The sequence below is a fragment of the Crotalus tigris genome, unplaced genomic scaffold, assembly GCF_016545835.1.
Source record: "Crotalus tigris isolate CLP2741 ecotype Arizona unplaced genomic scaffold, ASM1654583v1 scf7180000019143.106728444:792265, whole genome shotgun sequence".
Classification (NCBI taxonomy): Eukaryota; Metazoa; Chordata; class Lepidosauria; order Squamata; family Viperidae; genus Crotalus; species Crotalus tigris.
In genome coordinates, this window is record NW_024097400.1 from 500,664 (window position 1) to 526,818 (window position 26,155).

Genomic DNA, 26,155 nt, shown 5'->3' on the forward strand with positions numbered 1-26,155 from the left:
GCAAGAAGAACACCATGGAGTGATTAATTAATATTGCCTACGATAATTAACTATATCTATTACTGTTATCTATTACTATATTATTGTTGTTTAAATATATATACCCAGACAATATGCTGTTTGCTAAATATCAAAAATGTTACCTGGGGAGACCCTATCCCCAACCCCAACCCTGACCCCATTCTACCCTTAACCTTATAAAAACTAATAAAACTTTTTTAAAAAAAGAATAGAATAGAGTTGGAAGGGACCTTGGAGGTCTTCTAGTCCAGCCCCCTGCTCAAGCAGGAGAACCTATGCCATTTCAGACAAGTGACTCTTTAGTCTCTTCTTTAAAATCTCCAGGGTTGGAGCATTCACCACTTCTGGAGGCAGGTTGTTCCACTGGTTAATTGTTCTAACTATCAGGAAGTTTCTCCTTAGTTCCAGGTTGCTTCTCTCCTTGATTAGTTTCCATCCGTTGCGTCTCGTCTTGCCTTCAGGCGCTTTGGAGAATCGCTTGACTCCCTCTTCTTTGGGGCAGCCCCTCAAATACTGGAACGCTGCTATCATGTCACCCCTGTTTTTTCTTTTCTTTAGAGTAGCCAAACCAAATTTAGCTAAGGATTGGAAGGGATTTGGAGCGGAGGCCACCAGGCGATCACCTGGATATGAGCTAGGCTATGTATTCCACAAAGCAAAAACAGCCCAGCCCAGAAGAAAGCAATGGGCAAATCCATTCCATGTTGCTGCCAAGAAAACCAGGGCTTGGTTCGTCTGAAGAGCTGGGCCTTGCATTTGTGTGAAGCCGGAGCAACCAATAGCCAGGTTAACGTTATTATGTGAAGCAGGCAAACTTTAAAAACCGATGTAAAAATTAGAACAAACTTAGACGTTTTGTAGCTGGGCCTGGCAGGTTCCTTATGTGAGTACAAGAATTAACTCTCTTCTGGGGGCGCCTGAGTCGCCCAAGCACCAAACGGGCTACAGAAAAAAACTAACCAAGTTTAAAATGAATCAAGCTTGACACGGCAGAACGGCTGGATCTCGAATGCATCCGGTTCAGCAGGTTTTCGGCTGGTGCCATTGTGGCGAATGACTCCGTAAAACGAGTTTTTGTTTTTTGTTTTATTTCTTCTCTCTCAAGCCTCCCCGTTGGTTGCCCGTGCGAAACAGCTGAGTTTGCGTCGTGAAGACTTTGAGATCCTAAAGGTGATCGGGAGAGGAGCCTTTGGTGAGGTGAGTCCCGGAAGCGGGGGATTTAAAGCCATAGCTCACTCTGGAGGCACTTTGGGGTACCCCCCCCCCAAGCCATGTCACGAGATGCTTGCATTCACACTGTGGCCTGACTTGCATTACATTCAACGTTGAAAAAAGTGACTTAATAATGATCCTCACACTTATGCATCCTCCCCGGTCACATGATCCAAATTGGGGCACTTGGCGACTGGCTTATGATTTATGACATTTGCCTTATCCTGGATCAGTGGTTCTCAACCTTTCTAATGCCGCGACCCCATAATACAGTTCCCCATATTGTGGTGACCCCCCAACCACCTATACATAACCGGGTGCCAGGGGCGTGGCCAAAGAAAAGGGGGAAAAAATGGCGGACAGCCTTGTTTGGCGACCCCTGTGAAATGGTCATTCGACCCCAAACGGGGTCCCGACCCACAGGTTGAGAACCACTGTCCTGGACTCATGTTATCATCATTTACGGCTTTCCCAGCCAGCTTCCGACGTGACGGGCGGAAGCTGGATTCACTTAACAATTGCAATGATTCACTTATCAACCATGGCAAAATAATAATAATCATAATCATAATACCGGGCCTGATTCACTTAACCATCTGGCTCAGCAACAGAAATATCAGTCTCAGTTATGGTTATATGTTGAGGACTTACCTGTACTCATTTTTCTGGCCTTGCACTGTGCACTAGATCTGGCTGGGTTCACGCAATGTCCTAAGCAGAAACACTGACCAAGACCTTCCCACTATTGGTGGCTGGGGTATTTGCAGAGGGGCAAAAACTGGGTCCACCGAAGCAAAGGTTGCATGAACAGAAGGATAGTATCAGAAGAACAGAATTGGAAGGGACCTTGGAGGTCTTCTAGACCAACCCTCTGCTCAAGCAGGAGACCTTGTACTATTTTGGACAAATGGCTGTCCAGTCTCTTCTTGAAAACCTCCAGTGTTGGAGCACCCACAACTTCTGAAAGCAAGCCTTCCCACTGATTAATTGTTCACTGGTTAATTGTTAATTGGATCAAGGTCATATGAAGTGCTAGCACCATTTTATACTGCACTGCTCAGACCACACTTGGAATATTGTGTCCAATTCTGATGACCCCGATAGAAAAAAAACATGTTGAGACTCTGGAAAGAGTGCAGAGAAGAGCAACAAAGATGAGAACTGGAGGATAAAACACGTGAAGAACAGTTGCAGGAATTGGGTCTGTCTAGTCCAGGAGTAGGCAACCTTGGCTCTTTTATGACTCGTGGACTTCAACTCCCAGAATTCCTGAGCCAGGAATTCTGGGAATTGAAGTCCACGAGTCATAAAAGAGCCAAGGTTGCCTACCCCTGGTCTAGTCTGATGAAAGAGTGACATGATAGCCTTCTTCTAATATTTGAGGGGCTGCCACAAAGAAGAGGGGAGCGTCCACTAGTCTCCAAAACACCTGAAGGCAGGACAAGAAGTAATGGATAGAAGCTAATCAAGGAGAGAAGCAACCTGGAACTAAGAAGAAACTTTCTGACAGTGAGAACAATTAATCGGTGGAACAACTGGCCACCAGAAGTTGTGGGCACTCCAACACTACATTTATGTAGAATGGTATAGGATCTCCTGCTTGAACACAGGGTTGGAGTAGATGACCTCCAGGGTTCTCCTCCAGCTCAGTTATTCTATGATTCTGCATTCTTATTCTGCCCCCCCATCTCTGTCCTGCTCTCTCCCCACAGGTGGCCGTCGTGCGGATGAGGCAGACGGAGAAAATTTACGCCATGAAGATCCTGCACAAATGGGAAATGCTGAAAAGAGCCGAGGTGCCGATTCCCTTGCCATGAAATCCCATCTGCCAAAGTCAAAAAAAAATGATCTGAACAAGTTAGGGTTAGATGGGAGACCACTAGGAGATCACTAAGCTAGCCCGGAAAAGCAGCTGGAGAAAGGCAGTAGGAAAGCATTTTTCTGCCACTGTCAAGAAAATGACAGATATGGAATCTGGCTGTTTTGGGGATCCCCGGCTACCCTCTAATTTTCATTGATTCCTTCGTTTCATAAACCCAGAAACTTTCTTAGCCATCAGGTGGGCTGGTTGGTTGTAGGAAGATGGGAAAAAGGGGACGTCAGCCCTGCCATACACACAACAAAGACCCGCCTCTTCTTTGAATTAAAATTAAATTATTGTAATTTCTTTCTTTGTTGTGAGCCACACAGAGTTATCGAGACTCAGCATATACATTTAAATGATTATTGTGGGTAATGAACAGTTAGATTCACAATCGAAGACTGGTGAAAACTTAACAATTCAAATCCTAACCAAGGAGCCAAAGAATTATTTTCATAATTCGGATTTATTAAGGTGATTTTATTAGTTTATTAAAGTTATTCATTAATTGCTTTCATATTCATATTTTATAGTGCTTGTGACTTTCCCAGCCAGTTTCCGATCAGCAAAGTCAATGGGGAAGCTGACAGGGAAGGTGGCAAGTCACATTCACGTGATGTCTCACTTGACTGTTCCATTTAACGACCGCATCACGACAAATCACCCTTGACTTACGACCACACTGACTTGCAATCAAAATTCCAGTCCCAAATGTGGTCGTAAGTTGAGGACTACCTGTACACTTTGTCTGCACCTGGATAGCAGAGGGATAAGGTGTAAGCAGAGATTTGCACCCAGCGCCACATTTTCTACCTGTCTCCTTTCAGACGGCTTGTTTCCGAGAGGAACGAGATGTCCTCGTGCACGGAGATCGGCAGTGGATTACCACGTTGCATTACGCCTTCCAGGACGAGCACTACCTGGTAAGATGGGACACGTTTTCGAATCCTGTGGGGCAGGAAATTTTGAACTGGGTTTCCTCTTGGATGTCGATCTGTTGGGAACTGGCATTGGTGGTTTCCTTCTCTGGGATGGAGAATAGGGATGAAGTGATCAGAGAAAGGTGCTTTGTGTAATGGCTTTTGGCCCAATTTTGGCATCTGAATTGGGTATTTGCTTTGCAGACCTGATTTCCTCCATTCACATGACACGTTAAACCTAGCCTGGGTTCCAAGTTACAGGTTTTGTGTGTGGTGTGAATCAAGATTGTCAGGTGCCAATCGATGTAGAAGCTGGTAAAATTTTGGACGTCCTTTCAAAGTGATGGAAGCTATGATTGTTGCAACAGATTTGTTAATGTTCAACTAAGAGGGATAATTAGGGTTTTTGATTTTTGTTCTTTTCAATTCACATTTTTTAAATGTTCTTGTCTAGTTTTGTTTCATCTTTGTTCCATGTTTTTTTTTCTTTTGAATTTTGCATTTTAATCTTTTGAATTAAAAAAAAGGAAAAAAATGTGCATTCAGCCAGTTGCTTGTATCTTGCAAGCATAGAGATTTAGCTATGAGGTTACATGTGAACGAGGGTGTTGTGCATGTGTGCACATGAAGGAATATGAGGGTGAATGTTTTTTCTTCCATGGTACATCCTCTCTCAAGCCCAACCCTTCCAATCAGGAGCATTTGTGGTGTTGCTGCTAAAAGAGCTGGAAATTTTGTCATTTCTCTGGAAAATTTCAGAAAATTCACCTGTCACCTCTCTAACCACTGATTATGACTGCCCAATTCTAGCATTCAACTCTAAAAAAAGTCTCTTGATGCCCTGCTCCCCAAAATGTGGTCTGTCTTTGGAAGAACATCGAGTCAGTAAATCTAGTAACAATTGAATGTCATCTGGCTCAGCAGTTTGATTTGTAGCATCTTTCTTCACAATGGACTAGAAACCTGAAAAGGCCACTACCTTCAGGTTCTAAATGCAGCCTGAGGTAACCAGGTGAACCTAAGGTGAAAATAAGAGATTGGCAAAGGCTGATTTTCCTCAGCAGTGTTTTTTCAATCTGGGCAGCTTTAAGACAGGAGAGGGAAGGTGGGGGGACTTCAATTCCCAGAATTCTCTAGACAGCACAATTCTGGGAATTGAAGTCCACCTGTCTTAAAGCTTCCCAGATTGAGAACACTATTCTACATTCTGACCCATGTGCAAATAGTATCCCACAATTCTGTTGGCAGTGCAGGCTGAGGATGCTGGGCTTTGCAGTCTCTCCACTAAGTGAGATTTTGGACCAAAACATCCTCGGAAGCTGCCATTATCTGAAAGTCAGGGAGGAAACGGCTTCAGTTCATTCAGTTAATGGGCCACGCAGGCTTCTGTGTTCACCTCACCTTCCCCAACCTACGGGAAGGTGTGAACTTCAGCTCCCAGAATTCTCAGCAAGCACCTCGCTGACTGGGGGATTCTGGGAGTTGAAGTCCAGACTTGCAGAACACAGGTTGGGAAGGGATGCTAGAGCAGTGGTTCTCAACCTTTTTAATGTCGCGACCCCCAACTGGTCGTAAGTCGAGGACTACCCAACCGGTCGTAAGTCGAGGACTACCCAACTGGTTGTAAGTCGAGGACTTTCCCTGCCCGGGAGCGCCACGCATGCGTGGTGCCGTCCCCTGCACCGGCCGAGGCGTAGCTGGCAAGCGGCAGAGACAGCGCAGGGCAACCATTGGCTGGGCCACCATCTGGCCCAGCCCAAGGGAGGTAAGGCACCCGCCGGGCCCCACGCGTGCCAGCAACCCTCCCTGCGCCCGCCGGCCTCCCACCTCCCACCCCTGGCCCTCTTTTCCTTACATTTTTAGTAGTTGCTCAGCAGGGAGAGGTGGAAGCTTCCAGACAGCTTGCCTTCGCTGCAGACAACTTGAGAACTGCTGTGCTAGAGGTTGGTGGTTCTTTTGCCAGTATCTGGTGATGGATTATTACGCCGGAGGAGACCTACTCACCTTGCTGAGCAAGTTTGAGGACCGTCTGCCCGAAGACATGGCCTGCTTCTACCTGGCAGAGATGGTCCTGGCCATCCATTCCCTCCACCAGCTCCAGTATGTCCACAGGTAAGTTTCTTCTACCTGTCAACCTTGGCCGTGGATTGGGAGGGTCCTTGGGGTGGGTCGGAAAGCCACAAGATGACTTGTGACTGCACACTTGCACTTCACAGATTGTCCTCAACTTACCACAGTTTGTTTAGTGACCATTCAAAGTTACTGACCGTTTTTCACACTTACAACTGTTGTAGAACAGAACAGACCTCGGAGGTCATCTAGTCCAACCCCCTGCTCAGGCAGGAAACCCTATTCCATTTGAAACAAATGACTGTCCAACCTCTTCTAAAAAAAATTCCAGTGATGGAGCACTCACAATTTCTGGAGGCAGGTGGTTCCACTGGCTAATTGTTCTCACGGTCAGGAAGTTTCTCCTTCGTTCTGGGTTGATTCTCTCCTTGATGAGTTTCCATCCGTTGCTTCTTGTCCTGCCTTCTGATACTTTGGAGAACAGCTTGACTCCCCCTTCTTTGGGGCAGCCCCTGAGATATTGGAGCCCTACTATCATGTCACCCTTCGTCCTTCTCTTCATTAAACTAGACATACCCAATTCCAGCAGTTGTAAACTGCCCAGAGTCATTTACTGAGATGTGTGGCTACTGAAGTCAGTCAGTCAGTCAGTCAGTCAAACAAACAAACAAACAAACAAACAAACAAACAAACAACCCCTTACCCTACACACTGCTTTCTCCCTGCTTAGTGATTTCCAGGGAGGATTACTGAAAGCGAGGGAGAAAAATCACACAGAGATGTTGTAACCACCGTCGTAGGTTGTTTTCACCATATTTGCAGACCCCCACCCAGAGATCGCCCTGGCTGGGAATCCCTGATGTTAGGTTGGAAAGAAGCTGAGAACTGACCAGCTTGCCCACTTTTCCTCCACTTGGTCCATAAAAGCCCACAAACCCCCCCCCATGCTTGAGGGGTGGTCACCTGGTCCTTTCCTGAGGGCCCCACATTACTCCAGTCCCCCAACCCTACTTTTCTGAGGTCCCACCACTTACCAAGGCTGGCCCTTCCCCCCACAGAGATATCAAACCGGACAATATCCTGATTGACACCAGCGGGCACATCCGTCTGGCTGACTTTGGCTCCTGCCTTCGCCTGGCTCCGGATGGCACGGTGAGCTTGGCCTGGGGTCGGGTGGCGATCAGGGTCGTAGCCCTGATTGGGGAAGGCTGGCCTGGATGGTGATGGGGTAGATAGCGGACCCAGGCAGTACACAAGCGTCAGCACGAAGAGGGTAGGGTCTTTGCCAGTGTGTTGTGGGCACCAGCTTGAGTGGGAGCCAGTTCATTTCCTGAAGATGGTCTGTTTAGCTGCATGTGGCACGTTTTGTTAAACTAAGACCAAGTTTAGAGCACACCCAAGTTTAGAATTAAGCCAGCTTAATTAAATGAGTTAAACCAGGTTTAAAATTAAGCCAGGTTTAGAGCTAAGCCAGGTTCAGAATGAAGCCGGGTTTAGAGCTAAGCCAGTTCAGAATTAAGCTAGCTTTAGAGCTAAGCCAGTTGAGAATTAAGCCAGGTTTAGAGCTAAGCCAGTTCAGAATTAAGTCAGGTTTAGGGCTAAGCCAGTTGAGAATTAAGCCAGGTTTAGAGCTAAGCCAGGTTCAGAATTAAGCCAGCTTTAGTTAAGCCAGGTTTAGAGCTAAACCAGTTCAGAATTAAGCCAGGTTTAGAACTAAGACAGGTTCAGAATTAAGACAGGTTTAGAGCTAAGCCAGGTTCAGAATTAAGACAGGTTTAGAACTAAGCCAGGTTCAGAATTAAGAGGTTTAGAGCTAAGCCAGGTTCAGAATTAAGACAGGTTCAGTGTAAGCCAAGCTAGGTTTAGAGGTGAACCAGGTTTGGAGCTAAGCCTGGCTTAGCTCTAAACCTGATTTAATACTAAGCCAGGTTTACAGTTATGCCAGGTTTACAGTTAAACGAGGTACAGAGTGAAGCTGGTTCTGAAAAATAGCCAAATTTGGGGTCTACGGGGAGGGACACAGCGAGGAGTGTGTTTGTGTGTCAAATGATAACACATGTTGACATGTAACACATCAAGCATCAGATCTGCTACAAATAAATAAGCATTTGTATAAAGCGACATTTTTCCACCTTGGCCACTTTTAAGATGTGTGCACGTCAACTCCCAGAATTCCGTGCTGTCTGGGGAATTCTGGGAGTTGAGGCCCACCTTTCAAAAGTGGCCGAGTTTGAGAACTCTGAAGGGTCAGTTGGAAAGATGGCGGAATGCAAAGTGGGCCCTGCTGTGTCCCAGGTGCAGTCTCCGGTGGCTGTGGGCACCCCCGACTACATCTCCCCAGAGATTCTACAAGCCATGGAGGACCGAAAAGGCAAATACGGCCCCCAGTGCGACTGGTGGTCTCTCGGGGTCTGCATGTACGAGCTGCTCTTTGGAGAGACCCCTTTCTACGCCGAGTCCCTGGTGGAGACGTACGGCAAGATCATGAACCACGAGGTGAGTCCTACCTATGGGGTGGGGCGTGGGCGGGAAAGGCCGTAGGAGGCAGAGGGATGCCCATTATCCGAGAGATAAAAACTTTTAAAAACATTTTACAGAGAGCCTTCAGTTGAGCTCAACACTTCTGACAATTTCTTTTTTTTTATTGAAAAGTTTTATACAAGTTTTTAACTATATCCCCCCCTAAAATAAACCCCTCCCTCCCTCCCCCCTCCTCACTTCCCAGAGCTGGTTATAGGATTAGAAATAAACAAGCAAATTCTAAATAAACTTATCCAGCTATACAAACAACAAAATCAATAATGTGCTTTAACTCGAATACAAAACACATTTAAGCAAATTAAAAAAAAACTTTAACAATATAAGCAATTCCAAATTAAAAACTAAAAATTATTCATAATCTAAATAATGCTTTTTACTCCCATATCAACTCTAACCCATATTTACTCCACATGTAATTTATCCATCTTCTCCACGCTGAGGTGTATATTTCTTTTAAACAACCATTCATCCATAATAAACACAAAATTTTCCCTCCAATATAACCCAACCAACAAACTTACATTTGATAAACTTGGCTATTTGCTTTTTTCCCCACCCCTAAGTAGATCTATTAATATCCTCCTACTTAAGAAATTTCAACAAACCATTCATCTTAATCACTAAAATTCTCTTTCTGACAATTTCTAAACGAGACACTTGTCAAGTGAATTGTGCCCCATTTTACGACCTTTCTTGCTACAGTTGTTAAGTGAATCACTGCAGTTGTTAAGTTAATAACACGGTTGTTAAGTGAATCTGGCTTCCCCCATTGGCTTTGCTCATCCGAAGGTCGCAAAAGGGGAATCACACAAATCCTGGGTCACCGCAATTGTCATGAATGTGAGTCAGCGGCCAAGCGTCTGAATTGTGATCATGTGACCATGGGGATGCTGCGACGGTCGTAAGCGTGAAAAATGGTCATAAGGGCCTTTTTTCTGTGCCGCTGCCACTTTGAACGGTCGGAGGACTGCCCGTGTCCCTTGTTTGCAAGTGTTCATGCACACAAGATCCCAAAATGCTCGTTCGCCATTGGTTTCCTCCCGCACACAGTCTGGGACAGTGGTTCTTAACCTTTTTGAACGAATCACCCCCTTGAGCCAATGAGGAAGTTGTCATCGCCCCCCCCTCTCCCCCAACACAACCTCTCAATCACAACATAGGAAATAATTCTTCAATTTATGCAAACACTTGTTTTGTTTTCTTTAAAATTGTCATCAGGACATATCGATGCAAATAGTTTATTTCCAGTCTTTTTCCCATCTCTCCCATATTCTGGCCAATGGCGCGCCACTGTACGGGTAGAGGCTGCTGCGCAACACGCATGAAGATAAGCGATGCGTATTTACATATGTACGGCGTTCTGTACTGAAGCTAGCTGGAGGAACATTTGAAAACACAATTCAATCCACTAATAGCGAGCAATCTGATGTTTTTGTACGACAGATATACAGCCATTCGCTGTACGAAAAAGTCTCAAAAGTGTCCCCAAAACTTCTCGCTCTATCACCCCCATATTGCCCCCTTTTCGTTCTGTTGCCCCTACGTCGCCCCTTTTTCTTCCATCGCCCCCCTGAAAAATGAAATCACCCCCTGGGGGGCAATATCGCCCAGGTTAAGAACCACTGGGCTAGGAGACCCGACACAAGAGGAACATGGATCAGGAGGGGAGACAAAAAATTAAGCCGGTGAGACCAGGAAGAGATACAGAGTGAACGGATGGTCCTTCTTTCCACCTGTCTTGTGGAATCTTCAGATCAAGGACACAGAGAGCCCACTCGGCAGCCAGGAGGACCACAAAGCCCATCTTCCATTGGTTTGGCGCAAGGGCTGGATTTTGCGCCCGTTCGGTCGCGACGGACCTCACTTTTTCACCCTAGGCAAAACATTTAGGCAATTCCCTCCCTGAGTCAAATTAGCTGTCAGGCCAGGGTGTGAACGCTCCCATTTCCCCCCCCCCAACGCAGCTTGGCTCGCTTTCACGAGTCACCTCAAATGATCCCACTGCAGTGCCTTTGTTCTCCGTCCAGCAGTGGCGCAACGTTACAGGTAGTCCTCAACTTACGGCCACGATTGAGCCCAACATTTCTGTTGCTGAGCCAAGTGATTCACTTAACGGCAGTGGCCAAGAAAGGTCATAATACCAGGCAAAACTCCCTTAACAACTTAAGGGAGTTTTGCCTGCTATTATGACTGCCGTTAAGTGAATCACTGCAGATGCTAAGTTAGTCACATGGTTGTTTAGTGAATCCAGCTTCCCCATTGACCTTACTTGTCAGAAGGTCGCAAAAGGGGATCACGTGAGTCCGGGAGACACCGCAACCGTCATAAGTAGAAACCAGTTGCCAAGCGTGGAGATGCTGCAACGGTCCTAAGTGTGGAAACAGTCACTTTTTAGTGCCGTTGTAGCTTTGAACGGTCATTGAACGAAGTGTTGTAAGTCAAGGACTAGCTGTAGTCCGTTCTTCATCATCATCATCATCATAGAGTTGGAAGGGACCTTGGAGGTCTTCTAGTCCAACCCCGCTACTCAGGCAGGTTCTTGGTGGCTGAACATGCTACTTCACTTCTGTTAAGGTAGGATGAATTCTAACAGCTGTGCAACCCTCCTCCTGTCCTTGCGTAAACCCTGATTGTTGGTTTAATGATCTTACTCCAGGAATGTTGGTTTCTGGAGTCCCCGGCAGAGCACAGCGCCCCCTATGGATGCCAGCTGCCAAGGGTAGCAGAGGGATCTCTGAGATCCCCGCTCAGCTTGCATCCCCCCCTTGTTTCCTCTTCCAGGACCACCTGCAGTTCCCCCCGGATATCACCGACGTCTCGGAGAGCGCCAAGGACCTGATCCGCAAACTCCTGTGCCGCCAAGAGGTCCGTCTGGGCCGAAAGGGCATCGAGGACTTCAAGTGCCACCCCTTCTTTGAAGGCATCGACTGGGAGGAGCTTCACAAGAGCCCGCCCCCCTTCGTCCCCGAGGTGACCAGCCCGGCCGACACCTCCAACTTCGACGTCGATGACGACACCCTGAAAGAAGCGGTAATGGGAGCCTCCTCTCTGGGACGGGGTTGCGAATCGGTGCTGAGGCCAAGCCCCCCCACCTCTCCCCCCCCAGGGCTAGATTGGAGGGGGGTGCAGGAAGACAGGCAGGGATGCCCTAGCTGGCTGCAGACCCCAAAGGGCCAAAAAGCGAGACCCACCGAATATTTCTTTTAAAAAGTGTAGGACATTTAGCTCTCGGAGCAGGGTTTCCCAAGGTTGAGCTTAGCTGGCTGGGGAATTCTGGGAGCTGAAGTCCACACGTCTTAAAAGTGCTCAATTTTGGGAAACCTTAATGGAATAGAATAGAATAGAATAGAATAGAATAGAATGGAATGGAATGGAATGGAATGGAATATATGGAATGGAATAGAATATACGGAATGGAATGGAATAGAATGGAATGGAATGGAATGGAATGGAATGGAATAGAATAGAATAGAATATATGGAATGGAATGGAATAGAATAAAATAAGAATGGAATGAAATGGAATGGAATAGAATAGAATGGAATGGAATGGAATATATGGAATGGAATGGAATGGAACGGAACAGACTTCACTTGTCAGATGGTCACAAAAGGGGATCATATGACCCCGCAACACTGCAACTGTCATAAATATGAGTCAGTTGCCAAGCGTCCAAATTTTTATTGCATGACCCTGGGGATACTGCAGTGGTCATAAGTGTGAAATATGATCCTAAGTCACCTTTTTCAGGGACGTTGTAACTTTGAACGGTCACTAAACAAACCATTGTAAGTCGAGGACTGCGTGTGTGTGTGTGTGTGTGTGTGTGTGCGTGCATGTGTGTGTGTGTGTGCCAGAGAAAAGGCTTCTTCGCTTAATCTTGAATACAGGCCCTGCAATGGCGGAGGAAGCCCTCGCGAGGTCGTGACCCCCAGCCTCTTCCAACCGCTTCTGACTTCGCGTACCCAGGAGGGAGGGGCATTTTGGGGGAAAAAATGGCGCCTGATCTTCCTCCCCCTCTCTTCCTGATTTTTTAGGAGACGCTTCCGCCAATCCCCCACGCCACGTTCTTGGCCCACCACCTCCCCTTCGCTGGATTCACCTACATCTCCGGGATGTGAGTATGGCAGCATTGTTCTGATTTGCAGCTTCGCTCCCAGGTTCCTTTCTGATTGCTCTGGGCTGCACGGAGCCTCCAGCTTCAGCAGCAAGCTATCTCAAAACTGCCATGAGCCAGCCAATAGGGAGCTGCAGTTTCCTTTCTGCTTAGCTTCTGGGATGGTCTGAGGATAGATGTCAGGGTGATTTGTTCTCTCAACCTGATGGGAATTTCTGATGTGTAGTAATCAGTGCTCAGTCATTGCAGGGTGCAAAAAATGGCCGCTCCCTACGCAGCTTTTATTGTTTATATACAGTTTACAAGAAGCAAAAGTTTCTACATGACAATAGTATTTCATTGGTTAAGCTCCTAACCAATCCTCAAGAATATAGAAGCCAGAGGCCAGAAACAGGGAATAGTAATGGCAATAACATCTTGTTGATGCGAGCTAGCTGTTATCAGACTGGCAAGGTCACAGAGCTGCGCACTTTCACATTGCCATGGTGATGTGAAGGGGGGGATAAAGAAGGAAAATACAAGCTTTGGGGGGCAGTTTTCTGCGCATGACCTTTGCCTGTCCCTCACCTCTACACTGATGCTTTCCGTAAGTCTGATTTTTGCACCCAGAGGCTGCCGTATTCCAACAGCCAACTGTGCATGTACAAAGTGCTCCTGTGCATGTGTTAAAAAGAGGCTCAGAGTGTTAGTCTGGGCTGGTGAGCTGTTTCCCCAGTTCATGTGAATATAGGTAGTCCTCGGCTTATAACTTAACAACGTTCGAAGTTACAGCACTGAAAAAAGTGACTTATGACCGTGTTTCACACTTATGACCGCTGCAGCATCCCCAGGGTCACGTGATCAAAATTGGCCACTGGTTCATATTTACGACGGTCGCAGTATCTCCGGGGTCACGTCGTCCCCTTTGGCGACCTTCTGACAAGCAAAATCAATGGGGAAGAAGCGGATTCACTTAACAACCGTGTCATTCAGAACTGTGGCAAGAAAGGTCGTAAATTGGGGCAAAACTCACTTAGCAACAGAAATTTGGGGCTCGATTATCATTGTAAGTCAAGGACAACCTGTATTACAATACCATATCATGAATTTTTTTTTCCTTTTTTTTTTTGCTGGAGTTGCAAATTCCAGGCACCTGACTGGCCTAGCCTGTTTCCCAGCAAATAAGTTTCCCTAAATGAATTCACGGGAAATATCGGAGCTGCATTATTTGGTAGGAAACCTGAACATCAATGTCAACTGATGTTGATCAGGCGTATTTTGGCTGGCGTGGGCAGACCCACAAATGGACGTGGTCCTGGAAAGGGTGCCACAGTGCCCCTCCGGAGACCCAGATATTTCCCATCCGTGTGCCCCATATCCTGCTTTTTCAGCAAGGAAATCCGTTTTTCCGGCCCTTCGGTGAAGATGGATTCTCGTTGTTTGCAAAGATCACAGCTCCGTGTCCCTGTGTCCCCCCACAGACCCTTCCCCGAGAGACCCCCGGTGTCCCCCCCCACCAGCTCCAGCATCAGCCGGCTTGAGAAAAGGATCCGTCAGCTGGAGCAGGAGAAATTGGACCTGAGTCGGAAACTGCAAGGTAGGTAACCCCCACAGGAAGAAGACGCATTCCTAGAAGCAGTGGCTGAGAAGGGACCTTAGAGGTCTTCTAGTCCAGCCCCACTCATCAAGGTTTCCCAGCCTTATTGGCTGCTTCCATTGGAGGCAGTGTAATTTGGGAATCAGGTGACCTGAGAATAAGAAACCTAAGCACAGACAGAATGCAGACTCAGGTTGATCTCCCCACCCACTGGAGAGAATTGCCGCTGGTTCTTTATTAAACGTATTTATACAACCCACGGAATCAGACTGAGCCCAAGACACAGGAACTGCATTTGCACAACATGTTAAGCTTGATTTATTTTGCCCGGCTTGGCGGGTGGGGCCACCCCACCCCGTTGTGTTTGCTCATGGTTCAGGGCGCGCTGCCAACCCCAAAAGGGATCGGGTGAGTAAATGCTATGCTAGCGGGACTGCTGCTATCCAGAAACCCATCGGGGACCTCTTACCATCTCATTGTCCTCACCCTGCACAGGTTCTCTGGCCAAGTCCCCTTCCAAGACCTCGGCCAAAGACGCGGAGATCCGAAGTCTCCAAAATGAGGCGGCTACTTTGAAGAGACAGTTGGCAGGTACTTGTCAAATAATATTTGGGGGGACAAAACAAGCCTCTTTCGGGATCATTTTATTGCCCAGAATAATGAATGGCAGCCTTTGATTGACCTTACCTAAGCTGAGAATTAAAAATGGGATTTGGTTTAGTTAGTGGTTGGATGGGAGACCACCAAGCGATCTCAAGCTGGAGGAGAACTCAAAGAAAAAAAATTCAACCCAGAAGAGGTTAGCAACAAACCACTTCTTTACGATTGCCAAGAAAATTCATAAGAGATGCTGCTTTGGGTTCAACAAAAGTCAATCTTAACCTCAAGGTCCCGTTAGAGCAGTGGTTCTCCACCTGTGGGTCGGGACCCCATTTGGGGTCGAACAACCATTTCACGGGGGCCGCCAAACAACGCAGTCCGCCATTTTTTCCCCCCTTTTCTTTAGCTGTGCTCCTCCCTTTTATTCTCTTGGCTTTTGAAAGCCAATAGAATAGACTCTCTTGAATAGAGCCTAATTCTATTGGCTTTCCAAAGCCAATAGGAATTGTCCAGGCTGTCTCTGCCCTGTTGAGCCTGCCAAAAGTCCCATTCTGCAAACGGTGCTGCACCAGTTGAGTAGTCCTCGACTTACGACCGGTTGAGTAGTCCTTGACTTACGACCGATTGGGGGTCGCGGCATTAAAAAGGTTGAGAACCACTGCGTTAGAGAAACGCCTTGGGAATTTTGACAATTTTCTCGGCTCTCAAATGGGTGGAAGAAACAGCTTAATATTCCCCCTCTCTCGTTGTGGGGAACGTTGTGGTAAAACCACCGGGTGTCAGCGATGGCCCCGGCCTCCTCACGCAAAGGATGCAACTGCAGACTTGCATCATGTCGGATGCCAGCATAGGTCCTCCTCGACTTACAACCACGATGGAGCCCAACATTTCCGTTGCTAAGTGAGACAATTGTTGGGCGAGTTTTGCCCCATTTTACGACCTTTTTGCCCACAGTTGTTCAGTGAAACACTGCAGTTGTTAAATTAGTGACGTGGTTGTTAAGTGAACCTGGCCTGCCCCTGACAGAAGGTCACCAAAGGTGATCCCCATGGCCCACAGCCCACTGCAACCGTCATAGGTACATGCCAGTTGCCAAGCGTTCGCGTTTTGATCACGAGACCCTGTGGAGGCTGCCGTGGTCGTAAGTGCAAACATCGATCGTAAGTCATTTTTTAGTGGCATTGTCACTTCAGACGGTCGCTAAACTAATGGCTGTAAGTCGAGGACTAGTTGTGCCTGCATGCACTGTGTAGGTCGGCCACTAAAAGGAAGATACGAGGAGGTTAATGTTTTCTCTCTCTCTCTCTCTCTCTCTCTCTCTCTCTCTCACTTTCTCTTTCTCTCTCTTTCTCTTCTCTCCCTTTCTCTCTTTGTCCCTCTCCCGCTCTCTTTCTTTCTATCTCTCTTTGTCTTTTGTCTCTCTCGCTTTGTCTTTCTTTCTCTTCTCTCCCTCCCTCCCTCTCTTTCTCCTCTTTCTTTCTCTTTCTCTCCCTCTCTCTCTCCCTCCTTCTCTCTCTCTCTCTTTCTCTTCTCTCTCTCCCTCCTTGTCTCTCTTTCTCTCTCTCACTTTCTCTTTTTTTCTCTTTCTCTTCCTTCCCTCCTTCTTGCTCGCTTTTTCTCTCTCTCACTGGCTTTCTCTTTCTCTTCTCTCCCTCCCTCTCCCTCCCTCCTTCTCTCTCTCCCGCTCTTGCTCTCTCTCCCTCTCTCTCTCTCTCACTTCTCTTTCTCTCTCTCTCTCCCTCCTTCTCTTTCTCTTTCTCTTCTCTCCCTCCTCCTTCTCTCTCTCTCCTTTTCTCTCTCCCTGCCTCTCTCTTTCTTTCTTTTTCCCTCCCTCTCTCCCTCCTTCTCTCTCTCCCTCTTTCTTTCTCTCGCTTTCTTTCTTTCTCTTTCTCTCTCTCTCTCCTCTTTCTCTTTCTTTTCTTTCCCTCCCTCTCTCTTCCTTCTCTCTCTCCCACTCTCTTTCTCTCTCTCTCTCTTTCTCTCACTTTTCTTTCTTTCTCTCTCTTTCTCTCCCTCTCCCTCTCTTTCTTTCTCTCACTTTCTCCTTCTTTCTCGTTTTTTCGCTTTCTTTTTTCTTTCTCTCTCCTTCTCTCTCTTTCTCTCCCTCCGTCTCTCTCTCTCCCTCTCTTTCTTTCTCTCTCTCTTGCTTTCTCTTTCTTTCTCTCTCTTCCTCCTTCTCTCTCTCTTCCTCTTTCTTTTTCTCTCTCCCTCCTCTCTCTTTCTTTCCCTCTCTCTATCCTCTCTTCCTCCTCCTTCACTCTTTCTCTCTTTCTTTCTCTTTCCCTCCCTCTCTCTCCCTTCTTCTCTCTCTCTCCTCTCTCCCTCTCTCTTTCTCTTTTTTCTCTTTCCCTCCCTTTCTCTCTTTCTCCCCCCCTCCCTCTCCCACCTGGCAGAGAATCAGCTGGAGAACGACAAGATGCAGAAACAGTATCACAATCGCATTGCACTGGGTCAAGTGAAGGCGTTGGAGGAGCGTGTCTCGTTTCTGGAACAGGAGAAGAAGGATGCTCTTCAGGTATCCGAACCCACCTTGGTTCCCCAGGGTGTTTCCCAGACTGCAGTCAAGGAAATGAAATCAGAGTGAAATATCCTGACAAATCAAGATATTTAGTAAAGAATCAAAATAATAATGCCTGATGACCATTGCAGAAAGGGACAATACAGACTAACATGTTTAATTGTTTCAATTGTTCTTTCATGCATAAACCAGGGTTTACTGTTTTGGCGACTTCAAGATGCTGGTCTTCAACATCCAGAATTCTCCAGCCAGCCATGGTGCCTGGGACATTCTGGGCGTTGAATTCCAGTGTCTTAAAGTTGCCAAATTGGACCAAACCAGGCATAAATTAATTCATTTCATTTACTCAAAGCAGCCTAAAGAGAGATGTTCTTTCTGATAAGCAGGACTGTCCACTTGAGTTTCCTAATCAGCACGGTGAAACAGTCTAGACAGGATTTTGAAACTGACTAGATCACATTCCTGTTTCTATTAGATTTTGAATTTGAACACGATGTACTCAGAACTGGTGGGGTCAACCCCATCCTTCAGATTCTGTTTTTCTTAAAGTTATTTGGTCACACAATGTAAACACAGAGTTCTTTCAAGGAAAGGCCATGTGTCCTGGCAGGTATTTTTATTTAATTATTACACTAATATGCCACCCATTATAATTGATAAAGTGAGTCTGGGCAACTTATAAAATGCTAAACAGATATATTTAAAGGCAGTTAAAATTAAGAAAAATAAGAACCAAAATCATGGGAATTGGACCCAGAAGCAAATTGGCAACGAATGCAACTTGCACAATAGTGGTATTATACATACCACTTTAAGGGGTCCCCAACCTCTTGGCCACCGGCCACATGAATGACTGGCCAGTGCGTGCACATGTGCACACAGTCTCCCCCACTCGCACCAGCCCTGTGCCCAGTGTGGCATGGGGACTAACCCACCCCTAGCATCATGTGGGCGCTTGCACTGCACCCAGCATCGTGCGCACGCACGCACGCGGCCCCATGCCTGCCCCTTCCTTTTCTTCTGGGCTGCCAAACTAGTAATAATAATAATAAAGTTGGAAGGGAGCTTGGAGGTCATCAAGTCCAACCCCCTGCTCAGGCAGGTAACCCTAAACCATTTTGGACAAATGGCTGTCCAGTTTCTTCTTAAAAACTTCCAATGTTGGAGCATTCACCACTTCTGGAGGCAGGTTGTTCCATTGGCTAATTGTTCTAACTGTCAGGAAGTTTCTCCTTAGTTCTAGGTTGCTTCTCTCCTTGATGAGTTTCCATCCGTTGCTTCTTGTCCTGCCTTCAGTCGCTTTGGAAAATAGCTTGACTCCCTCTTCTTTGGGGCAGCCCCTGAGATATTGGAACACTGCTATCCTGTCCCCCCTCGTCCTTCTCTTCATTAAATTAGACTAGAAAGGTTGGGGATCTTTGCCTTAAGGGCCTCCAGAATTGTCGCACCACTGCATTCTGTACAAGTTGTAGCTTCCGAATACTCTTCAAGGGTAGCCCCATATAGAGTGCACTGCAGTAATCCAGCTGAGCGATGACCAAAGAATTGAGTGACTGTGTGCATTTATTTATTGTATGGCACACGCACATCACGTTTTGATAGAAACACAAGGGATATAAATACAAAATATGAAATATAAAATTTAAAATATTATAAATTACAGATATAATGTCCGAATTACAGATATAATTTTTGCTTCATTTGTCACAGCCAGGAAATCTCCAAAATCTCCATTATAGACTCTATTTTTGGCACTCTGATACTACAGTATATGTTGGATAGTTTGTTTTTTCGCCCTGCAGTCACAGTTCAGTCATGGCATTTATAGAGGGGTCTTCACAGGGCTTTTTTTTTTGTCATAGAACACCCAGAACGGAGTTCCAGCACCCTTTTTGAATGGAACCTTGTAGGGTAGGCAAGGCGGGTTATATGACGTGTGTGAATTCCGGCACCTTTTTTAATTATTTTTTTACAAAAAAAGCACTGGGTCTTCATACCTACCACGGCCAGTGCGAGTTTGCTCCAGTGTTCTCCATGTACTGCAAGAGGCTGGTCAAATCCAAGTGGTTTTCATGCAAGGCAAACTTCAACCTTGTGGGGGGGCAATTTTCTATCTGCACCCAGTTTGGGCTCCTGATCCTGCTGTTCCTTACCCGGTGCTGTACCTGGAGAGGTTGCAGAAGGTGGTCCAAAATCACAGTTGGTGCCTGATGCTTGTGTGTTTCGCCACTTGGCGATCCAGATGGAACCTTCTGACAGCCAAGTGCTCAGGCCTGGTGCTGATTGTTGTTGTTAATTGCGAAGTCGTGTCCGACCCATCGCGACCCCATGGACAACGTTCCTCCAGGTCTTTCTGTCCTCTACCATCTTCTGGAGTCCATTTAAGTTCACATCTACTGCTTCAGTGACTCCCTCCAGCCATCTCATTCTCTGTCGTCCCCTTCTTCTCTTGCCCTCCATCTTTCCCAGCATTAGGCCCTTCTCCAATGAGTCCTTCCTTCTCATTAGGTGGCCAAAGTATTTGAGTTTCCACTTCAGGATCTGGCCTTCTAAAGAGCAGTTGGGGTTAATCTCCTCTAGGACTGACCGGTTTGAACGCCTTGCAGTCCAAGGGACTGGTGCTGATAGTGACTTCTTTTCATGGTAGGGTCTGAGCGAGCTGCAGGAGCAGCTACAGGCTCAGGGTTGGGAGCTGCAAGAGGAGCAGGAGCGCCATCGGGAGACGGCAGAGGAACTGCAGAGCGCTGAGGCCAAGTGCGGGGAGCTGCAGGCCCAGTTGCTGCGGCACTCGCGCATGCTGCGGGAACGACTGGAGGAGACGGAAGCTGCTGCTCGACGGGTGGAAGGGCTGCGCAAGGAGCTGGCCCGTACTGAGAGTGGACGCAAGGAGGTAACTTCCTCTCTGCACATGCACGGATGCATGGATGCATGCACACTACACACACACAAACACACACACGCATGCATGCACGGATGCATGCACACTACACACACACACACACACACACATGCATGCATGCATACGCTTCTCACTGGGGTTCTTCCCAAGAGTGCCGGTTCTGAATTATCAAAATGTAGATGCTTGGTAGCTGACTCATATTTACGACGGTTGCATGCACGGATGCACGGATGCACGCACACCACACACACACACACACACACGCACACACGCACACATGCATGCATACGCTTCTCACTGGGGTCCTTCCCAAGAGTGCCGCTTCTGAATTATCAAAATGTCGACGCTTGGCAGCTGACTCATGTTTATGACTGTTGCATTGCCCTAAGCAACCTTCCGACAAGCAAAGTCAACGGGGGGGGGGGAAGCCAGATTCATTTCACAACTGTGCCTCTAAGTTAACAGCTGCAGTGATTCACTTAACAACTGTGGCAAGACAGGTCGTAAAATGGGGCAAAGCTCATTTAAGAACTGTCTCGCTTAGCAACAGAAATTTGGGGCTCAATTGTGGTCATAAGTCAAGGATCACCTCTAGGTTCCTTTCCAGTGGGAAGGTAACAGCGTTCCATGTGCCTCGGCGGATAGTCTCGCCAGCCACATGACTATGGAAGTGTCTTCGGACAACGTTGGCTCCCTTGGCTAGGAAACGGAGATGCGCACCGCCCCTTTGAGTCAGACATGACCAGATAGGGGAAATCTTTATGTTTTTTTACATTAAGGTGGGTGGACCACCCGGGTGGAGTCCCCTGCTCAGGGCCTCAGCTTAAAGAGGCATCCGGGAGCATCCCAAATTGCCTTCCTCAGCCTCTGGGCTGCAGGAATAGACAAGATGGTCCCCACAAACCACCTTTCCCCCAGAACAAACCACCTTTCCCCCAGAACAAACCACCTTTCCCCCAGAACAAACCACCATTCCCCCAGAAGACCAGAGAAATCTCTTCTCTTCCCGCAGCTGGAGCTCCGGATCGAAAACCTGGTGGGCGAGGTGTCCAAGCAGCGAAAGGGACGGGAGAGAGCGGAGCAGCTACTGCGGAAGTTGAAAGAGGAGCTGGAGGAGCTGCGGGTAGGGCTAGGCCGACATCGGAGGACCCTCATCCGAACGGCAGCATTAGCCGCTGCGCCGCATTGATTTGGGGCTCTCTTGCAGGCCAAGCCAAGCACGGGCCTCTTCCAGCGGTCCAGCTCCAGGAGACGTCCAGAGCCGTGCGGTGCGTGGACGGAGGAGCTGCAGGCCAAGGGACGGCAGGTCGAGGCTCTGACCAAGCAGGTGGCCGAACTGCAGGAGCAGCTGGAGGAGGTCAGGAGACAGCGGTGAGCAGCAGAACGAGACGCTGCGTGAAGCAGGCGAGAGAAGAGGAGAGGCGTCCCGTGGTGACTGATTGCCATTTGTGATCTTCCCAGTTGGCTCTCAATAAGCAAAGTCAAAGGGGAAAGCGGGATTTTAACAACGGTGTGATTCTCTTAACCACCGTGCAATTGGGTCTGGTCATGTGATGACTCAATGGCCACATGGTTTAAAGATGGAAGTTGTGACCCCCATTGTCAAGGGTCTCTCCGACCTTGGTAATTTGAAGGCTTGTGGACTTCAACTCCCAGAATTCTCCAGCCAGCCACAAGTCATCCACTAGACATTCAGCTGTCTGAGACAGTATAGGTTCTCCTGCTGGAGCAGGGGGCTGGACTAGAAGACCTCCAAGGTCCCTTCTGGCTCCTATCCTATCCTATCCTATCCTATCCTATCCTATCCTATCCTATCCTATCCTATTTCTATTCTATTCTATTCCTAATTCTAATTCTTATTCCATTCCATTCTCACCCATTCTCTCTTCTCTTCTCTTCTCTTCTCTTCTCTTCTCTTCTCTTCTCTTCTCTTCTCTTCTCTTCCCTTCTCTTCTCTTCTCTTCTATTCCTAATTCTAATTATTATTCCATTCCATTCTCACCCATTCTCTATTCTATTCTATTCTACTCTACTCTATTCTACTCTACTCTACTCTACTCTATTCTATTCTATTCTATTCTATTCTATTCTATTCTATTCTATTCTATTCTATTCTATTCTATTCTATTCTATTCTACTCTACTCTACTCTACTCTACTCTATTCTATTCTATTCCTAATTCTAATTCTTATTCCATTCCATTCTCACCCATTCTCTATTCTATTCTATTCTATTCTATTCTACTCTACTCTACTCTACTCTACTCTACTCTACTCTACTCTACTCTACTCTATTCTATTCTATTCTATTCTATTCCTAATTCTAATTCTAATTCTTATTCCATTCTCACCCATTCTGTATTCTATTCTATTCTATTCTATTCTATTCTATTCTATTCTATTCTATTCTATTCTATTCTAGTCTAGTCTAGTCTAGTCTAGTCTAGTCTACTCTACTCTACTCTACTCTACTCTTCTATTCTATTGTCTTCAAGTTGCCAAAGTTGGAGATATTGTGGTCGTAAATTGAAGCCTACCTGTGCCATGATTTTTTTTTCTGCCTAGGTGCGAAAATACAGAGCCAAACAGAGGAGGCCAAGTGGCCACTGGCAGTAGCTGCAGCGCCCGGAAGCCTCCTGGTGACCAGGTAGACGTGCTTTATGGTTTCCCAAATTACCCACCTGTCCTCCCCTCCCTTTTTCTCCGGGAGCATAAAATGGGGCACTTGCCCGGCACCTTGCTCCATAACAACAACCCTGTGAGGAAGGCCGGGCTGAGAAAGTCTGATGCCTCAGCAGAGCTGTTGTGACTGGTGGGACCCGAATGTAGATACCCCATTCGTGCCCCTCCCCCAGTGTACCCCAATGGCTCTTTTAAAGGCTCTGATCTGCAACAGGTGGATTCTCGGGTTAATGACGCCTTGCACCCGGGACCAGGGAGCTGCACGTCTGAATCCCACAAAGCCACCTTCACCAACTGGGAGATTCAAATCGCTGACATTTTGAAGTGGTGAGCATCCCTCCAGAGTTCGAATGGGCAAGGTTGCCTCTGAGGATAAACAGAGTCTCTTTTCTTCTCTCGTAAATGACCCCAGCATCTAGTGCAGCCTTTCCCCAACCTGGCGCCCTCCAGATGGGCTCAAGGGACAAGACCTCCTTGAATCTTCTCCAGTTGGAATTCTGGGATTTGTAGTCAGAACAAGCTTGAGAGACATCAGCTGGCGGAAGTTATATTTTTACTTGTACAGTATGTTGTGGAAATTAACTAAAACAGTGGTTCTCAACCTGTGGGTCGGGACCCCATTTGAGGTCAAACGACCATTTCATGGGGGTCACCAAACAACGCAGTCCGCCATTTTTTCCCCCTTTTCCTTAGCTGCGCTCCTCCCTTTTATTCTATAGGCTTTTGAAAGCCAATAGAATAGACTCTCTTGAATAGAGTCTAATGCTATTGGCTTTCAAAAGCCAATAGGAATTGTCCAGGCTGTCTCTGCCCTGCTGAGCCCGCCAAAAGTCCCAGTCTGCAAACGGTGCTGCACCCGTTGAGTAGTCCTCGACTTAGGACCGGTTGAGTAGTCCTCGACTTACGACCGGGTTGGGGGTCGTGGCATTAAAAAGGTTGAGTACCACTGAACTAAAGGGCAGTCTTGGACTTATGCCCACAAACTGGGACCAGAATGATATGGTCGTTAAATGGGTCACCAGGAGGCCTCCGGGCGCTGCAGCTACTGCCAGTGGCCACTTGGCCTCCACTCTTTGGCTCCGTATTTTCGCACCTAGGCAGAAAAAAAAATCATGGCACAGGTAGGCTTCAATTTACGACCACAATATCTCCAACTTTGGCAATGTGGTCGTTAAATGGGTGGGAACGGGTGGGAAGGTGCAGGAGCTGGCAGCCAGGGGATTTTTCACCCCTCGCCCCCCCCCCAGGTGGATTCCCTTGACCTTCCCTGCCTGTTGCCCCCCCCCCCCCAGGGTGAGCGAGGAGAAGGAGTCCAGGGGGCAGCTGCAGGCCATGGCGACTCGCATGATGAATGAGATGGAGGCCCTGAAGCAGGCGGGGTCCCAGAGCCCAGGCCCCAAGACCCCGGTAAGAGCGGCCTGGGGGGGGGAGGGAGGAGGGGATGGAGGGGGTGTAAGAGGAAAGGGGGGGGGAATCAAATCAGGGGTCTTTGAGGCTGGCTCCTTTTCTTCTCTCCCTGCCTTCCCTTCCTTTCCTTTCTCCCTCTCTTCTTCTTGCCTTCCCTTCCCTTTTCCTTTCTCCCTCTCTTCTTCTTGCCTTCCTTCCTTCTTTCCTTTTTCCTTTCCTTCTCTTTCCTTCTTTCTTTCCTCCTTCTTTTCTCTCTTCCTTCTCTCCCTTTCTCCCTCCCTTCTTTTCCTTTTCTTTCCTTCTTCCCTTCCCTCCTTCTCTCCTTCCTTCCTTTTTTTCCTTCCCTCCTCCCTTCTTTCCTCCCTCACACCCTCCTTCACTTCTCTTCCTTTCCTTTTCCCTCTCTTCTTCTTTCCTTCCTTCCTTCTTTCCTCTTTCCTTCTTTCTTTCCTCCCTCCTTTCTTTCTTTCCTTTTCTCTCTTCCTTCTCTCCCTTTCTCCTTCCTTTCTTCCTTTCTTTTCTTTCCTTCTTTCCTTCCCTCCCTCTCTCCTTCCTTCCTTCTTTTCTTTTTTCCTTCCCTTCTTTCCTCCCTCGCACCCTCCTTCCCTTCCCTTCCTTTCCTTTTCCCTCTCTTCTTCTTGCCTTCCTTCCTTCTTTCCTTTTTCCTTTCCTCTTTCCTTCTTTCTTTCCTCCCTCCTTTCTTTCTTTCCTCCTTCTCTCCCTTTCTCCTTCCTTTCTTCCTTTCTTTTCTTTCCTTCTTTCCTTCCCTCCCTCTCTCCTTCCTTCCTTCTTTTCTTTTTTTCCTTCCCTTCTTTCCTCCCTCACACCCTCCCTCCCTTCCCTTCCTTTCCTTTTCCCTCTCTTCTTCTTTCCTTCCTTCCTTCTTTTTTCCTTTCCTCTTTCCTTCTTTCTTTCCTCCCTCCTTTCTTTCTTTCCTCCTTCTCTCCCTTTCTCCTTCCTTTCTACCTTTCTTTTCTTTCCTTCTTTCCTTCCCTCCCTCTCTCCTTCCTTCCTTCTTTTCTTTTTTTCCTTCCCTTCTTTCCTCCCTCGCACCCTCCCTCCCTTTCCTAGTCAATCTTCCCATGGGGGGGGACACCTGTAGGGCAAACCCTTTGTTGCCCGGCAACACCCGGCAGCGCCAACTCCACCATTTTGCCCACCCCAAAGGTGCCTTCGTGGGCCAATCGTGGCCAGGGCCCTGTGCGAATCCCTTTTGCCCCCCCCCCCCAGCCCAAGCCTGCCTCTTGCACCGACCGCCCCCTCCCTCCGGACTGAGCCCCCCGCCCTTCTTCCTCTGCAGGACACCCTCTGGAAAGCCCGGCGGCTGCAGAAGGTGGAGGCCTCGGCCAAGCTGGAGCTGCAGTCGGCCCTAGAGGCCGAGATCCGGGCCAAGCAGACCGTCCAGACGGAGCTGGAGAGGCTGAAGGTGGCCCACCTGGGGCTGGAACGGTGGGTGACCCCCCCCCCCAGCCTGGCCTGGCCCTTCTTTGCAGAGGCTGCTGAGTCTGGCCGATGTCCAATGCCCCTTTGGGCTCTCGGCACGATGCTGAGATTCAGACACCTATATATACAGGTGGTCCTCAACTTACGACCATTCATTTAGTGACCGTTATTAACGGCGGTGACAAAAGTGACTTAGGACCATTTTTCACACTTATGACCATCGCAGCCTCCCCCGGGTCATGCGATCAAACTTGGAACGTTTGCCAACTGACTCGTATTTGTGACGGTT

General features: G+C 47.7%; 1 protein-coding gene across 2 annotated transcripts in view; it reads left to right on the forward strand.

The window, feature by feature from the left end:
- The window catches only part of CDC42BPG (CDC42 binding protein kinase gamma), a 73,768-nt gene that overhangs the window by 21,631 nt on the left and 25,982 nt on the right, over positions 1 to 26,155 (forward strand). For both annotated transcript variants that reach the window (XM_039359894.1, XM_039359895.1), the window contains exons 2-19: positions 1,127 to 1,218; positions 2,946 to 3,029; positions 3,922 to 4,017; positions 5,978 to 6,126; positions 7,143 to 7,236; positions 8,380 to 8,580; positions 11,407 to 11,655; positions 12,663 to 12,742; positions 14,203 to 14,318; positions 14,814 to 14,909; positions 17,312 to 17,433; positions 20,084 to 20,326; positions 21,348 to 21,458; positions 21,543 to 21,706; positions 22,900 to 22,981; positions 23,231 to 23,343; positions 24,309 to 24,423; positions 25,724 to 25,872. In XM_039359894.1, the coding sequence (XP_039215828.1) occupies positions 1,127 to 1,218; positions 2,946 to 3,029; positions 3,922 to 4,017; positions 5,978 to 6,126; positions 7,143 to 7,236; positions 8,380 to 8,580; positions 11,407 to 11,655; positions 12,663 to 12,742; positions 14,203 to 14,318; positions 14,814 to 14,909; positions 17,312 to 17,433; positions 20,084 to 20,326; positions 21,348 to 21,458; positions 21,543 to 21,706; positions 22,900 to 22,981; positions 23,231 to 23,343; positions 24,309 to 24,423; positions 25,724 to 25,872 (2,356 nt within the window). The remainder of the gene's footprint in view (positions 1 to 1,126; positions 1,219 to 2,945; positions 3,030 to 3,921; positions 4,018 to 5,977; positions 6,127 to 7,142; positions 7,237 to 8,379; positions 8,581 to 11,406; positions 11,656 to 12,662; positions 12,743 to 14,202; positions 14,319 to 14,813; positions 14,910 to 17,311; positions 17,434 to 20,083; positions 20,327 to 21,347; positions 21,459 to 21,542; positions 21,707 to 22,899; positions 22,982 to 23,230; positions 23,344 to 24,308; positions 24,424 to 25,723; positions 25,873 to 26,155) is intronic.